Here is a 17955-nt window from a genome sequence, read left to right on the forward strand (position 1 = left end):
GCTGTGCCAGCAGCTTCCCTTTTTTATATCCCATTGGGTGCTGAGACCGGTTGGACTCATTCAGATGAAGGGCTTAGCTGGAGTGGCGAAGACCCATTCAGGCCCTTCTTTGTGTGTCTCCTCCTCGAGAGGTCCAGAGGGTGGCAACACGAAAACGGGCCTTCTCTGCAGTGGCTCCCCGCCTGTGGAATGCTCTTCCCAGCGATGTTCGCCTGGCGCCTTCATTATTCACCTTTAGGCGCCAGGCAAAAATGTTCCTTTTTAACCAGGCCTTTGGTTGATCTGATTGACATCCTATGCCCTTTTAAAATGTAGCTCTTTTTTGCGTTGGGGGGGGTGTTATTGGGTTGTTGTTTTTATTTTGATTACATATATTGTGGTTTTTATGTTGACCATGTTCTGTGAGGCCTCAGGGCGGTATATAAATTCAATAAATAAATAAAAATAAACAGGACCCCAAGCCCAAATATAATGTGTTTGGGTGGGGAAATGGATCCAGCCAGCAGCCTGAATCCTGACCTCCCTCAACCCCTGCAGGACGTTTCAACAATGCAACTGGGACATCAGGGGAAACACTGTCCTTGGATGATTTGAAATGAAACTCTGTGAGTAAAGGCTCAGAGGTTTGCAGATGCCAACCATCAGCCGTTCAGCAGTGTCTGTTTATGGAAAGGAGCCAGATCTATTCCTTCCTGCAAACCCTTATACAGGTATATGACATCAGGTGTAGGGAATATGGGCGTGGTTTGGGGAAGATTAGGACTGTGCAGGTAAAATTAGGAGCCTTCTGTGCCAAATGAGGCCCACAACCAGAGGTTCCCTACTGCTGGTTTGGAATGGTGGATAAGATGCCAGTGAGATGAAAAAAGAGCAAGAGCTGGGCTTTCTCAATAAGCTGAGTGAAGTTAGTCCTACAAATGAGTTTACTTGTTTACTTACCCTGCCATTACTAACAACAGCCATTTGCCCGGGAAGCAGCTTAAGAACCTCCCGACAAAACATCCGGTGAGCCTGAATCACATCGACACCTATCGTGTTGTACTTCTTCTCAAACGCATCGTTATTCATGCCCTAGAACAGAAAAGTAAAAGATGTCTCCCAGGTCAGAAAAGCTAAAACATCTTCCTCAAAGAGAGACTGGGTGTCAAATCCAGCCTGGCAAAAGCACTTCCAAATACTGTACTTAAATCAGTTTCTCCTTGAATTCACGGTGCAATGGCACCAAATGAGGAGGGCCCTCCTTTAAAATTACTTCACTGTCTTGCACGTTCAGCAAATGTGAAGAGGGTAAAGGAGGTAAAACTACTAACCGGAACAAGAAGTGTCTTGATTTTAGTTCCCGTAGAAAGAGATCTTGCCGTGTCCTCTTTTAGAATCCGACCGAGAAAGTTTTTCAGACTAGCGTTTTTCTGCGTTAGAAAAGCTGCCAAGATTGCCCTTGCAATGACAGTGTTATCTTCAGTTATTTTCGATGCAGGATTATGCACAACCCCAAGCTGTACATGACTGCTAGTTTTCTGTAAGACACAGATAGACGTTACATGTTTACTTATTGTTACAGTTAATGCCTGCAAGTCCCTCCCAGACCACAAACTCTCTCTCTCTCTCTTCCTTCAAATCCCTTCTCATAACCCACTTTTCCCATGGAGCCTTTTGATAAGCCTGTCAGTCTGCATCTGCAACTGGAGTGAAGCCTAAACACATTCATCCTTCAGTACCCTTGCCTCTCCTTTCCTTGTTATCAACTCTCGTGTTTTCAAAGCAGCTAAGGTTGATGGGGAGATGCTTTGAAAACATGAGAGCAATTGGCTGTGGCTCCCTGGTATATGCCGAATGTGGGTTTATAAGCTCCCTTTTACACTTTGTTGTGTTTGTCACTGCAAATAATGGTGTACACACAATAAACAGGCTTGCTGTTGAAGTGTGAATTGTCTCTGAGAATGGCATTATAAGACTATGGAATCGAACCAAGACTCCGTGTAGTCTAGCAATCTGATCTCAACCAGCCACAAGTTTCTAGGAAGTTTACAAGCAGGGCATAAATGTTATAGTCAGCCTCCTTCTCAGTTTGCGTTTCTTGGTATAGAAAGTATTGATCTGATGTGCAGATATCTTTCCTATTCTAATTAATTCAAGAGGGTTCTGGAAGCTTCTGTGTGTGAAAGAAACTGGTGCAAGCTGGAAGTTTCTACCTGACACCTAAATCTCTATTCTGCCTAGAAACAAGCAGAAGGTTCATGATATTTGGGTTATTCCTTCAGAGAAGCTGAGTACAGCGGGCTTAAACTGGTTCTGTTCTCTCTTTCTGTCAAGGTCATGCTGGCTATAAAAGTAAAGCCAGAAGGAGCCCGAGTTTCACTTTCTAACTCCTCTTTCCTTCTGGTGTGGTGTTCTGTATATAGTATGCTTAGTGTTAAGGTCTTAGTCTTATTATAAGTTATTGTGAGTTTAAGTTAAGTCTGCTGCAACTGGATTTCTTATGGGCAGTGCCAATCCTGAATATATTGGATTTGTGACCATTATGTTTATTTGCCTTAAGCAGCAGTAAAGCTCTGCTGGATGAAATATTAATTGCCTCTGGTCAATTTCTTTGGGAATCCTGCAACGTGTTTAAGTTTTTACTCTGCTAACTATATGCCAGGGACGTGGGTGGCGCTGTGGTCTAAACCACTGAGCCTAGGGCTTCCCAATCCGAAGGTCGGTGGTTCGAATCCCCACAACGGGGCGAGCTCCCATTGCTCGGTCCCAGCTCCTGCCCACCTAGCAGTTCGAAAGCACGTCAAAGTGAAAGTAGATAAATAGGTACCGCTCTGGTAAGAAGGTAAACAGTGTTTCCGTGCGCTGCTCTGGTTCGCCAGAAGCGGCTTAGTCATACTGGCCACATGACCCGGAAGCTGTACGTCGGCTCCCTTGGCCAGTAAAGCGAGATGAGCGCGCAACCCCAGAGTCGTCCACGACTGGACCCTTGGTCCCTTTACCTTTACCTAACTACATGTCGGAGTGCTGCTCTGCATCAATAATGAGTAGAATTTATGTTACTCCCTGCACTCAAGTATCGAAAAACCTGAACCTTATGGACAGTTCATGCATGTAAAGCAGAATTCAGAACTGTTACGGTGGGAGCAGCCAAGATATATTGTTGGGTCCAGACAAAGTTAGCTATGTATTAGTCCAGCTGAAATCAATGGGACTTATGCTTGTCACAATTAACTAGTCCCGTTGAATTTAATCACTGACCTGAATTCCTATATAGCATATAAAGGTGGTATATTCCGAACAATCAAGTTAACAAAGACAAATGTGACTAAAGCACGACTACCTTAGTTTGGATCCAACTCAAAAGATGCCAGCTTATCTTTTAGAGCAGGAGGCTCCAATGGCTGTTTTCCTGAACATTATTAAAGTCCAGGAAAAACATCAGTTTGGCACAGTAAAACCAGATTTAAAGGACAGTTATTTACTCTGGAAGAAGAAGAAGAAGAGGAGTTTGGATTTGATATCCCGCTTTTCACTACCCGAAGGAGTCTCAAAGCGGCTAACAATCTCCTTACCCTTCCTCCCCCACAACAAACACTCTGTGAGGTGAGTGGGGCTGAGAGACTTCAGAGAAGTGTGACTAGCCCAAGGTCACCCAGCAGCTGCATGTGGAAGAGTGGAGACACGAACCCGGTTCCCCAGATTACGAGTCTACCACTCTTACCCACTACACCACACTGGCTCTCAGTGTCAGATACTTTAAAATTTTATTTATTTAGGCAACCATTCTGTCCATCCTAAATGCAGAGATGGGTATGCACTGCTCAGCATGGAGACTGGATCATTCCCATAATCATTTCCTTCCTTCCTTATTAGAAACACTCTTGCTAAATGAAGGGTTTGGGTGCTGACATAGAAAATTGCATGCGTATAATGAGCTTGTACCATTACATGTAATACAGACATGCCAAAAGAGGTTAGCATCTTTCATCTGGCCTATTTCTTCCAACTCTCTTTGGCTTCTTCAGTCCAAGTCCTTGCCAGCTTTGAGAATTATTCAGTAGCTAATATTTTCACAAGCTTACCTATTCCCTTAAAACTTTTTATTTTATTTTATGGAAAGGAGATAAGACATTAGGTTAGTGAGACCCATTCCACAGTGATGAAATACTGTTGCCATTATTTATATTTTCCATCGCCCTCCTTCTCCAGAGTCTTGCTGAGAGAGATTACCCCGCTGCATACATGCTATGCGGACACAGGAATTTTACGGCACTGACCAGGTATTTCAGCGCGTTTGAAAGCAGTTGCCTCCCATCTGGGTTATCAAAATCAGCAACGATCCATATGGTGCCTGGGTATACTACATCTTCATCTAAAAAAAGACAAGAAAAGAACCCAGATCGAACATTTTCACTTTTCAACATTAAAAACATAAAAAGGGAAGTGCGTGAACAAGAGTGCACTGACAGAACAGAAGTATGGATTGCTGTATACAGAGCTATTTTAAAATATGCTACTAAGTATTTGGGGCAGCACCACTCACACCATGTTCTTACAAGAATGTGACATAGGACTGAAACAGCAAGGAGATGGCAGGACGCTGCCCCAACTGGACCCACCCCTTGCCTGAATGTCTGAATCAGATAGCCTAGTCTACATGCATAGGCCCCTCGCATGATTCAACAATTCTAAATCATCTTCAGTGCTGGTGCACGCTCCGAACTTCAGCCCCAAAGTGCAGCTGGCAGGGGGTGGGTCTGGCAGGGGGTGCACCAGAACAACCATTGAACACGGCTCCACTCTTCCCATTGCACGGCAGGAGGGAGAAACGGCTGCAGAAGGCTTACGTTCTTAAGTGCTATTGCTGGCACAAATATAATGCTGAACTACAATTAGCTCTACAAAGGGAGGAATGCCATGCAAGAGGAGGAAAGTATTGTGCACAGAACCCCAACTGAAGTAGCCATTGTCACTGATTGGGAATGTTGTATCTCGATCAGGCAAGTTTAAGAACCAGTTGTTAAATCCGTGTTCAAAATCAATTGCACACATTGGGACAGAATGTGGCTGATATGACATTAACAGATGCGCCATGTGTGGGATAACCAGTCTCATATAACTAACATGCTTAAGTCTAATCAATGCATGAAGGGGTTAATACCACAGAGTAAGCTGTCCTGGCAGGATTAGCTAGGTCCACTTCCCCTCACCTTTGTAGGAACTAGGTAATCAAGCCTTTGTTCTTCCCAGTCTACTTGAGAAGCTCAGCACTTAAAGAGGTTTGAGGTGGTTGCTCCAGCCCAACCACATGGCTCTCACAAGCCACTCTTGATATCTTAAGATATGAATGACTTCCCTTCTTGTCTTTCCATGGTTCATTTTACATATCTTATATCCCTGCATAGTTTACAAAAACTATCCCAATCGGCTTTCCATTATTATATCCAACAAAACTTATATACACTGTTGAATTTATCTTAATGGTGCCGGCGTTTTCAGCTGTACACAATAATTTTCCATTTATTCAATAAATGTGAAGCACATGAATCTGACCTTTGGAGAATTGTAAGAACCATTTTTTAAACTCACCAAACATGTGGCCTTTTCCTATGCTAGGGGGAAGAGGAAAACTTTGGAAAGAAAAATTTTAGGGGACATTTTGGAACTCACTTGGAGGGGCATAATTTAAAGGTCTAACAGGCTATATTTCCACGCTTTGCTGCGTATTTTGTGGTTTTAAATCTCTGCTGGGGTTCTCTTACCTAAGAGTAGTTGCCCCAAATTTGGATCTTGTTATATTTAAGTTACGTTTAAGGATCTTGTTATATTTGAATAATATTGAATTAAATTATATTGAATGTATATTTGAGGGGTGTTTTTTTACTTAGCTTAAAGCAACAATACAATGTTATAACTAATCTTGGTAAACCATTCAGCTTGTATCAGACATTGCTCTATGAATTCAGGGCTAATAATGCTACATAACAACAGTTAAACAAAAACAAAACGTACCTTTCCTTGTAACATACTTCATGTTTTCTGAAATAACAAAAGTCTTATCTTGAGAGTCCAAGAAGGAAAAAGTTGAGAAATCGTTTGTATCTATAGGAACTGCAAAAATTAAAACGTGGATTGTTAATATCAAATATGAAATCAAACTTAGGACTGACAAAAAGAAAAGAAGCAGTACTTGGGTTTACCTGATGGGGATGCAAAGTTCAAATATCTTCTTTTAGGATCAAGAATCTTGTCGTGTATATGTGAAACTACATTCTGTTGCTCCATGATGAAGTCTACTGCGTTTGTATGGTCATTCAGCACACCCTGAAAGGAAAACAACAGCAGGTTTGCTCAGTTTCCGCACTGCTCAATAACTTTAGATCATTCTGTTGGTACCTATTTGAAAAGTACTGTACCAGTGCCTGTAAAAGGTCATCAGGGCGGGTAACAGCTCCAACTTGTGGTCAAAGGCAGGAACAGAACTTGCCGGAAGTAGGCAGCTTCCATAATCCAATTTGCATATTCACCAAAATTGAAAAGGTTGCTTTGGAATTTTATAACAGCACTAAAAAGGAGGGGGGAAATGCATACAATCTTGATTTTAAAAAAATGAGCTAAATAAAAGAGCTACCAGTGCATGAAAAATGTAGGACACCTAGCCAGCGTGGTGTAGTGATTAAGAGCGGAAGACTCGTAATCTGGTGAACTGGGTTCGCGTCCCCGCTCCTCCACATGCAGCTGCTGGGTGACCTTGGGCTAGTCACACTTCTTTGAACTGTCTCAGCCCCACTCACCTCACAGAGTGTTTGTTGTGGGGGAGGAAGAGAAAGGAGATTGTTAGCCGCTTTGAGACTCCTTAAGGGGAGTGGAAGGCGGGATATCAAGTCCAAACTCTTCTTCTTCTTCCTAAGGGGGGGGGTGAATTTCAAAACTGGCTTCAAGTCCTGGTGACCTTCTACAGGATGCTGTGTAAGGAGAAATGCTGCCTCCCCTCAGTGGCGTTTTTCAGTTGAGCATCCCCATCTTTGTGGGAGAGAAATTTGGAGACTAGAGACCGGGGTGTCAGCTTCTGGGAGCTTCCAAGAGTCCATAAATTCAGGCTCTAGACTATAATATCCGTTAGCCAAAGACATCTTTTTTATAGTGAAGGTGAATCCTGTTATTTTTAAAAAATGGAACAGAGGCTAGAATGGATTTGGGTTCAATCAGCACTCCTACTCCCTTAAGTGGCATTGGGGTGGGCTCTGCAGAAGGGCTATTGAGGAAGAGCTGCCAGAATTGTGAATAGCAGTGGCATATAGAGGGGGTTATAAAAGTGGTGATGCAAAACTTGAGACCCCTCAATCTTGAACTTGAGACCCGTCAACCCAGTCTCCATCATCATATTCTGGACTAACAATTGAGTCACGTGGGTCAGCCCCTGGTATTGGTAATAAGGTCGTCTGAAATCAGTACAAAACGATCAGAAGATTGTGGAGCAATTTCTTCTCTCTCCAGGGAAGAATGCCATCTATGAAGCAGAGTCTTAGAACACACCTGCTTATATCATTTTGTGAAGGGCTTTATGTTTGGAAGTTAATAGCAAAACAGCCTTAGGTTGACCATCACGTTCAGAAGGAGACAGAGGGTGGGAAGGAGTCAAAGTTTGTCCCCATGTTCAGAGGAAACTTCTCCCAGAAATGCCTCTTTGGTTAAATTGTCTCTGAACATCAGCATGAAGCTTAAAAACATGTGGGATGGGTTGGCTGCTGAGCTGCAAAGAGTTAAGGCGAGGGAGAGTTAAAAAAAAAAAAATTGACCAGGGGGAATTGGTGACTCCTTAAAAACTCCTCATTGTCTGGAGGCTGAGGTAGAATAAAGCATTTCTAAGAGCTCAAACTGTTCTGTGTAGCCTCTCCAGGAATCTTCTCTGCTTCTCCGATGAAGAAGGAAACAAGCGGTTAAACAAGCTTCAAGCAGATACTCCTAAGAAAGCATGGGTCTTAATGATTCATCCCCCCATGTAATGGGATCACCTGGCTTCCTGCTCTGAAGGTTTAATGGCTTGCACAGGAATGCTAATGGCCTGCTCCTGCTCCGCTGGCTCCAGGTGCTCGCCCTTTTCAAATGCCTTGCAAGCTACAATGCAGCTGTCAGAGGCAGAAATTGTGGGTTCGTTTGCTGTCATTCTCCCTTTCCAGAGATGCAACAAGCAGGTGTTGGGGTGCCAGTACAACACACACCTCCAACCAGATGTCGTGGATCCAGAGTGGGTTGTGAGGAGCTTTGCAAAGGGCAAAAAAAAATACATTGTGCTCCACTTCCGCCTTCTGCTAAAACAACCACAGGGAGAATAGGAATGAAGGGAAGGCAAGAAAAATCCAAGCAGATAAGGCAAATGGGACTTTTACTGTTGTTGTTGTTATTATTATGACTAGAATGGGCAAAAGACAGAGGTTACTGTGAAGAAAAAGCTGAGGAAGGAAAAGGTAAAGTCAGGAAGGTGGTTAGAACATCACATCACACAAATTATTCAATCATTTAAAGAAAAGGATAGTGGGGGGGAAATGTCTTCTTATCCAGTCCACATTTTTGTAGCAATATTTGTCTTCATACTGTGGCTCCAAGCATCTCAAGGATTAACAAGGTCTTAGTTAAATTCTAAAGCATGGATAATAATTATATATTAGGTTTCAAAATCATGACTGCAAATTAAAATAATGATGCCATTTAGGTTTTCACAAGATTAATTCCAAACCGCCTCATTATAAAAAACGTAGAACATAAGCACAACTTAAGCAATCTTACTAGCCATTATTTCACTGAGCATTTGCTTAAAAATAAAATAAAATGCTAAACATACCAAGAACACTGCCCTCTGGAAGGACTCTGTGGCATCCATGATCTTCACCAGAGAGGTTTGTAGCTCTGCAAGATTCATCTCTTTTCTGTTAAAGGGCACGCCATTAAAGAGAGCTTGAGGCAACGGACCCAGGCCAGTCTTCTTATAAAACATTGCTCCTGCCTAGATGGAGCAAAGATGTCCCAATTATATAGAGCTGACTGTGGAAAAGTAGTGATTAGATATCAAGAGAAAATGAACACAAACATCTATGCATCGCTTGCTGGGACAGGTGAGGAGCAAAGTGATTTATTATTCCTTTACAACTTTTCAAACAGTTATTTTAAAGGCAGGGGGACTGGCAGTCGCCGGCTGAGAACATGACTTCCTGAAACAATGCATTAACAGTATTTGGGTTGAATTCAGGTTAAGTTAGTCGAGCTCAGTTCCCACTGGAATCAATGGGACAAGTCAAGACTAGCATGAACACAAATTTCAATGAAAACTAGCTTTAACTAACTTCTTCTCAACCCAACCCTCCGGATTTCATTTAGACCTGCAAATTCATTGACAACATTAGAATTCTTCATTTATTTATTCTTTCAAATCAATGCATTGATGAAAATATGGAAAGCTGGTTGAACATGCACTGTCATAGGTGAAAAAGGATCTCATGACAGGCAAGTCAAACAAGGTAACGCCACTGTTTTGAATGATAGCTGCCTGTCTGCCTTTCCTGCTTACTTACAAAGCCAAGCATCAAGTTGAATTTACATAAATGGAAACAAAATAGAAAATTCTTTCCAGTAGCACCTTAGAGACCAACTGAGTTTGTTCTTGGTATGAGCTTTCGTGTGCATGCACACTTCTTCAGATACCAGCACCTTAGAGACCAACTGAGTTTGTTCTTGGTATGAGCTTTCGTGTGCATGCACACTTCTATCTGAGGAAGTGTGCATGCACACGAAAGCTCATACCAAGAACAAACTCAGTTGGTCTCTAAGGTGCTACTGGAAAGAATTTTCTATTTTGTTTCGACTATGGCAGACCAGCACGGCTACCCACCTGTTACATAAATGGATTCAGGATGACTACAATCCTACACATGGTGGCTCAAAAGCAAGTCCCACTGAGCTCAATGGGACACGCCTCCCAGGTGACCGAGAACAGAATTGCTGCCTGCAAAATGTATTAGGATAGTGTTGTTTTCTGTTTCCCTATTGACCCTCAAACAACAGAGCATATAAGACTCATTTTAGAAGATACATCCACACATCTGATCCTGGCCATTTCCTGCATTACAGCATCAATGCCGCTTTGCCGATATTCCAGACTCTGTGGCATAGGTATTGTGGGAAGTGAAATATTGTACGTCCTCAAACATCTGATATTCCAAAACCTCAGTATTCAGCCCATGGATTCGTGCCATCCACCCAATACTTTAAAAAATGATATTTTTTTTGTACATACTCTTGCAACTCTGTACTGTTCCTACCTGTCTGTTCTCATCATAATCAGAATCGACACCCAAGATATCTTGCAAGTCAGCATGAGGAAATCCTGTGACAAGAAAACGCTTCACATGCCCCACAGAAAGTACACCTCCCTCTTCTACTTCATGGTATATCTAATTAAGAGAGAGAGAGGAACAGATAAAGAAATGTGATCAACCATTCTACTGATGTATTCATATTATATTAAAATTTTATTGCCAAGCTGCAAGTGGATTTTAAAGGCTCCTGCCGTCCAATCACAGGCCCATCTAGCTCATTTTATTACCGGGTTTTTCAGCAGTAACCAAGAGACGGCACACTTTAATGCCTCCGCCAATTAAACTTCAATGAACTTTCACTCTTAAACTCATCCATCATATACATTTCTGGGCACTTAGGGGAAAAGGAGAAATTCAGGAGAGAGAATAAAACTACCCTTTATTTTCTGCACAATTACATGCATCCATCTCACATCCTTCCAGTACCCAGCCATGAAATGCGTCAAGCAAGCAAAGCAAATATTTACATAATAAAGCTGTCTTGTTGCCTACTCTCTTCCAGAAATATGAGTAAACTGCTAAATATGCAGTCATGTTAGAAATATCACAGCTTAGCCGTCAGAGCTATTTAAGGGAAGACAAGTAGGGAGGCATAAAACCTCACAGCTATAAATTAGCCACTAATAAAGTTAGGTTAGAAATGGGGAGATTTCTATTAGTGGCACATAATTCAAGGACAGCCTCCCTAGAACAGCTTTGGGAGCAAGGAATCCTGACGGCTTCATGGGAGCGTTAGATAAAATTAAAGAGCTAACTTTTCATGATTCTATTCTGCAAGCTTCAGCTTTAACCTGCACTTAAGCACCTGGAATTTACCTTTCTCCTCCAGGGTTCCTGTGAAGCAGGAGTGCACCAACTCTCTTAAATCCATTTGTTTAGCGTTTCTGTCCTTAACAATCCCAAACTGGTGGGCAGAAGCCATTTACACCAGGGGGTCAGAAAGTCTTTCAGTCCGAAGACCAGATTACTAGTGTGGAAAACTTCTGGCGGGATGGGGTGGGTGGGTTGCATTTCAGCAGTGGGTGGTCCACACAGGGGCGTAGGGAGCCGCTTTGCCACCTAGGGCGGCAAACGCGGGGGACACTCCCCTGGGGGCGGGGCGCTGCTCACTGGCGTGCACGCAGCATCCCAAGTGGATTGCGCATGTGCAGACATGCACAGTCCACCCAAGATGGCGGGCGCGAGCGGCCGGCAGCGGCACCCGTTCCGACCGTGCGGCAAGTTTTAAGGCTGCAGCGCACGAACAGCAGCACAGACGCTGTGCTGCTGTTCGCGCACCGCAGCTTTAGAAGTTGCTGCGCCCCACAAGCGCCAGTGGCGCCGGTCGTGGGGGCAGGGCGTCGCCCCCAGTGTCGCCCCCCCCAGGGCGGTACCCGGGGCGGACCGCCCGCTACGCCCCCTCGCTCCGCCAACTGGGTCCACACCCCATAAGTGGGCAGGGCCAGACAAGGAGACAAAAACAAACACAGCCTCTTATTGCACCCTCTTATTGGCCTGACAAAAGCACTTAAGGATGGATGGTAAATATATTTCATAATAATGCCTAACATTGAATTCACCGTCTCCTTTTTTTGTTCCGTTCCATGTTTTCCAGTTTAACCACAGTTGGTTTAAGAGTAAGGAAATTCTAATCTGCCTCCACACACACACACCCCTGGTTTGCCTAGCAATGCTGTAGCTTTTCTTTGCTTTCACCTGTGCCGCATTTCTCTGTCTGCATGAGTCATCTGAAGCTAGCTGAGACTTCCTGCTTATATGTCTCAACTGCCTGCACTGAGTTGGGAGCGTGCGTCTCTATCTTGAGGCAGGGAGCTGAATTTTATGTTTTTGGCCCATTCAGGCTAAGATCTGTGCCCAAAGGCTCATGGATCTGCATCCACCCCCCACCCCACCAGGAAAGCTTGGCAACGATGAGAACAAAACATTTTACGAAAAAGTATTTTTTAAAAATAAATGCATTTAAATAGTATGCCCCCATGGCTACTTTGTACCTGCAGAAAAATACAGGTAACCTTGGGGGGGAAAGGATTGTTTTAAAAATATTTTACAAGCACTAACTCTCGTCATGGCAGTAAAAGCCGCAGGGATATCCATTTCATCTGCAACGAAGTTAAAAGCTCTCCATAAAGCTACACCTGCATCCTTGTTTCCGTCAACGACTTCATCAGTATTTAGGACGAAAACAAACCCAATTCTGTTCAGGAAAAAAAATGGAAATTCTGTAAGAGTTGCAGCATTTTACAAAAGCACATTAAAAGCAGATTAGAAATGTTGCGTGTGAATCCAAGTAGCAAGAATAAACTGGCAACATTCAAAATATTAAAGTGAGTGGCAGTGGCTTACAGCAAATAAAAGCAATTTAATTGTTATGAAATCATCTACCATTAGTGACATTGACTGTGCAGGCAGTGAAAGAGGTAAACTGGAGGGCTAGATAGCTTACAGGTAGACCTGCTTAGAGAAAGGTTTTAATTTAGGGTTACCTCCCTGAGCTCAATCCAATTATGACATCTGACTGCAGATAGTTCTCATGTAGCTATAGGTTCATGGGGGATTTTGCATCTCATGTAGCTATAGGTTCATGGGGGATTTTGCAGATTGAAAGCATTTTAACTGTCCTTACCCTATCATGAGCACAAATAATCACGAACACACAATTAAGAGGATGGCTGGAAGGGCCCCAAGGGTCACCACACATGACATTTACACAGACTGTACGCCAGTGTACACCATCATGTATAAGAAACATATCTGCCTATATTTCAACTTACCTAAGAGGCACCTTTTGAAAGTAGAATACTTCTACAAGTTTCATGAAGTGAGCTGCTTCTTCTTGCATAGGATCAATAAAGATGACCTGACGGGAGAAGAGAATCCTTAGGCCCAATATCATTCCCTGTACTTTCTCCGCTCTTTTCCTTTGCAGACTGAAGAGGCCCGAAGGAACACATTGAGGTAGCATATCTGTTCTAGACTGTACGATTCCAGACTGCAAGTTTGGGCTCACACAACTGAATTATCTCCCACAAAAAGTATTGATGCCCGACAGACGACATTTAGCCCAGCAAAAATCACCTGACGTACTTGTAGGCTATGTGAAGAATTTCCTTGTATAAGGGACATTCCCAAAATGTGTACAGTGGTACCTCCGGTTACGAACTTAATTTGTTCCGGAGGTCCATTCCTAACTCTAAACCGTTCTTATCCTGAAGCATGCTTTCGCTAATGGGGCCTCTCACTGCGTGTGCACCGCTGGCATGAGTCTTCCGCTCGCATCCCGGGGCAAAGTTCGCTACCAGGAGAAACTACAAATAGACTGTATGGAGTTGAAATAAGACTTGGGTTGATTCAATAGCATTGGAGGACCCTCGGCTGGTAGTGATGCAGCAAGAATTATTTGTGGATTGTTGATGAGAACTTGTGGAGCTGAACACCACTTCAAAGGGAGAAGCCAGCTTTGATGGACAATTGATAGTGGAATTTACGAGGGGTCTGGCTCTCCTGGAAAGGAGTGGAGGAAGGCACGCAGGGGGCGAGATTGCTGTGTCGCAGTTTGATTTACAAGAAGAAGAGGACAAGATGGCGCCGGCCGGAATGTGATATTTGGAGGAGGATGGCTTTATCCATACAGAGACATTACTTATTATAATCGTGTCTGCTTGCTGGCATTTATCAGAGGCTGTGAAAATACTGGACCTTGAAAGCAACTGGATGAGATTAGAAAAGCGCTCCGGAGTCCGAGACATGGGGAACTCACAAATTAAAAATTTGGTATAATTGGAATTGTTATAATTGGAATTGTATAATTAATTTGGATTGTAATTCGATTGGTAATTGGAAATATATATTGGAAAATCAATAAATATGATTTTTTTAAAAAAAGAGAAACTACTTCTGGGTTAGCAGAGCTTGTTACCCGAAGTGTGCGTAAGGAGGACGGTACGTCACCAGAGGTTCCACTGTACTGTCATCTGCACCGTGAAATGGTACAGCCCATACACAGATTTATCACTTCAGTGAGAGCTACTAGTTCAAAGATATCAGAAACAAGTAAGCACGTCCCTAGTAATGGCTAGGGGGAATGGAAAGATAAAAGTCCATTTATATACTTGAATGCAACTTTAGAATTTATGCATTTGTAGCAAAAGTCTGGGTGATAAACAGTAGCAGATTTGTCATTTTGAATTTTGTTCACAACCTCCCAAAATGTATATGCTTACCGCTTCCTGCGGCAAACCTTTGATGAATGCCACTTTTGCAGGGGGTCGTGAGAATACTTAAAATATGTATATCTACATTTTGTCTACAAATATTTTACACCCTGGAAAAGTTATTACTCTAGGTTGCTGTATTTTTTATTTTATTTTTGCTGTTGTTACTGAATATCTCAGATGGCAACTTTTCATCTTACGCATTTCAAAGCCAAGAAGCTGAACCTAAATAAAGGAGCCAAGATTTTCAACCTTTGGAGGTGAATTCTTACAATGGCATATATTCATTTGGCCACAGACATCAGCACACAACAATCTGGCTAGCAAAGTGACTGCCCTGGTTCTTTCAGCAACAACCTTTTCGAATATGTGCAGGCAGTTATCTATCAGCTTGGCCAAGGATGAACTTATCACGCTAAAAAGAAATAAGTTGTGTCATGTTAGATGTATCAGGACTTAATGCAGTATTCCAGGCAGACAACGGTAGGCTCTCTCTCACTATAAAGTGTACTGGTACTTAAATTAAAAGCCTAATCACAAGGAAGAACAGAAGGATAAATTGAGTTTTAGTGTCTAAAAGCCAACCAGCCATAGAGGTGCACATTTTAATTTCGCTTTCTTCTGTGATACACTAACAGAAAGGATATGGAGCATGGCTGCTGCAGCTCAAGCAAGAGTTGCTCTCAGTGTGTGTGTCTCCACACAACTACTTTATTTAAGTTAGCAGCAGTTAAGACAATGATGTAGGTTGTTTCTCCCAGAAGATGGCAGCTAGACTTGAATCATGAGATAGTGTATTAATTAGGTATTTTGATGGCTTTTGCTGATCCCAGAAATTCATATTCACATTTCGCTTCTAAAAGTGCAATAGCAGCTTTCACAGTCAAAAGAAGCCTAGCTTTTATCATACTTTCTGAACATGTTGCTGGGATTAAGCTTAGAATTTTTGGAAATCAACTCTGACGGTTCTGATTTCAGCAGGTAGAAAATAAGAATAATCAGCTAAAGAGGTTCTCAAATGCTGAACACACTGCCAAAATCTCAGATAAAATGTGCATGTATAAATTCAGTTATGTATTTGAACACTTCTGAATACTCAGGACCACAGGGGGCTGATTCCTAAGTTCCTGTTGTGGCACAAGAGATGCCTCTTCCATGTAGCCAAATCCCATACCACACTGGTATACTCTTTAATCAGGAATTCCTTCAGCTGTACGAAAGATGCTGTAATAACCAGAGGGCTGCATGCTGTAATGGCACGGGACAGATCAGCCCACAAACATGAAAGTGATGAGGTACGTGCATTTTACAGTTCAATGGTTCCAATTTTCTGGCTGCTTCTCTTGGTATGAATGAATAAAACACATACAGACTGCAACTTCAGTTTAGGGCAGCTTATACAAAGCACTTATGTCATGTCCCAAACCTCAGCAGAGGCCAAACTTCTGACACAATGGAGGAGAAACCAGGTGGATCAACACGACCAGCAAAGCACAACCCGAACTTGTCAAGTCAGGAGCCCCTTGGGTCAGAGCCTCCTGAATGAAGACTCCAATAAACAATATTTCGTTAAATAGATTCTCCTGCTGCCCACTTTCAGACTAGTGCCTGAACATAAGGTCGGGCCAATACACAAGCTGGCCACTGACCAAGAGGCAACTGAGTGCTAGGTTCCCAAGCCAGAAAAATTTCCCTTTAGGGTTCTCCACTTTTGAGAAAGGAAGTGGAGCCCAGGAGGTGCAGTCTGGCGAAAGGGAGGTAAAAAGCTGTGATTCTGATAACAGAAAAAGTATATACCGTATTTTTCCATGTATAACATGCCCCCATGTATAAGACACCCCCTATTTCTGGGCAGCAGCCAATCACACATCCCCCCCATTGCACTACCCATGTATAAGACACCCCTCAATTTTAAGCATCAATTTTTAGGGGGGAGACACCTAATCTTATACAGTACATGGGAAAGTACGGTACTTTGAACTATCCAAGGTTCTCCAAGTCCAGCCTGATCTTATCTGCCTGCAGCTCCAAGCTTTTGCTACTTGGGAAAACGCTGCTAGGAGAGTAACATTTAAAGATGTCTTATCATATTCATTTTCTAGACAGATGCAAACTACGCCTTTTCAGAGTCTTCACAGATACACCAGCACAGCTATGCATATTTTACACACAACCAAGTGAAACAATCTTAAATGACATACACAGACATGTGGATTGCGGCCCAGAGGGTGGGGAGGACAAAGGGCTTTTCTGTGACCTCCACGCAGAAGACCCTAATCCCAAAATAAACGAATATACAAGTAAGTTTGGCCAGTACCCCCAATACATACCATGTTATATAGATTGCGCCGAATCTGCCGCATCATTCCTGCATATGCTGGTTTAAGAAGTTCCTGGAAACTTGTAGGCCACTTGTCATAGATGTGATCTGTTTCTAGGTCATTGATCCACTGAAACACAGAAGTGATTGCCAGAGTTACCATTAAAACCAAACATTATAACCAGTTACATGATGACAACATACTCACATGGCTGTAAGGCTAACGTCTTAAGCACATTATGTTAGAGATTTCAGTGACCTACTGCAGAAAGGAAATGCAGCTGTTATCTTTAAGCAATTAGTAGTTGGCAGAAAGCCCAGATTGCTCTCTCTCTGACCATTAGCAAGCACCTGTGATTGGTCAGTGGAGTATTTAAAGAACTCAGCTTTCTCTGAGAGGGTGTGGTAGGTGCTGGTGTGTGGCGTTAGGTTGATGAGTGAGAGAGAGACAGAGAGAGGAAAAGATTTTATGTTTTGTTTCTTTTATTTTGTAAAGTCTGTAAATAGTAACTTATGGATGCTAGTTGCTTCAATCAATAAATACTGCATATAGTTATCCAGTGAGTTGCTGAGTTCCTGCGTTGAGCTGTCTAGTCAATTTCACAACAGCCAGAAGCTTCCAGAAAGGCTGCGTCTAACTCTGCTGTGTCCAGGAATACGTTATACTCCTGACACTAAATCCCAAAGGTTATGATTGTCTTAAGAGGTTATGGGAGTTCCAGACTGTGGCTGGTGATTGGCTGAAGCTGGTGAAGCTGTGGACGCGTGGAACTGCAAAAGACAGACAACAGCTGCAGCGTGTCATTGCTGGATGCTGTGGATTCCTGTGTTCTCTCTCGGAAGCTGTGAGTAGCTGGTTCCTGGGTTGTTAGGAAACATTGCTCTCAGATGGCTTCTCAACCGTTTCAGATGGCGTTTGAGCGTCTGAATGACCACAACTACTTGCTTTGGTCTGAGCGTATGCAGGCTGTGTTGCAGAGGGACCATCTCTGGCAGGCAGTAAATAAGCCACCTGCAAAGCCTGATGAAGAAGATCAGGACAGAGACCAAAGAGCAAGGGCCACCATAGTCT

The 17955-nt window shown here is 43.0% G+C and overlaps 1 protein-coding gene across 3 annotated transcripts in view; it reads right to left on the reverse strand.

Annotated features, from left to right (window-relative positions):
- The window catches only part of UGGT2 (UDP-glucose glycoprotein glucosyltransferase 2), a 79935-nt gene that overhangs the window by 22844 nt on the left and 39136 nt on the right, over positions 1-17955 (reverse strand). For all 3 annotated transcript variants that reach the window (XM_033147894.1, XM_033147895.1, XM_033147897.1), the window contains 10 exons: positions 16894-17013; positions 13124-13209; positions 12411-12546; positions 10296-10427; positions 8822-8983; positions 6180-6303; positions 5992-6090; positions 4257-4351; positions 1311-1517; positions 940-1071 (listed from right to left, as the gene is read on the reverse strand). In XM_033147894.1, coding sequence (XP_033003785.1) covers positions 940-1071; positions 1311-1517; positions 4257-4351; positions 5992-6090; positions 6180-6303; positions 8822-8983; positions 10296-10427; positions 12411-12546; positions 13124-13209; positions 16894-17013 — 1293 coding nt within the window. The remainder of the gene's footprint in view (positions 1-939; positions 1072-1310; positions 1518-4256; positions 4352-5991; positions 6091-6179; positions 6304-8821; positions 8984-10295; positions 10428-12410; positions 12547-13123; positions 13210-16893; positions 17014-17955) is intronic.

Source organism: Lacerta agilis, chromosome 4, assembly GCF_009819535.1.
Source record: "Lacerta agilis isolate rLacAgi1 chromosome 4, rLacAgi1.pri, whole genome shotgun sequence".
NCBI lineage: Eukaryota > Metazoa > Chordata > Lepidosauria > Squamata > Lacertidae > Lacerta > Lacerta agilis.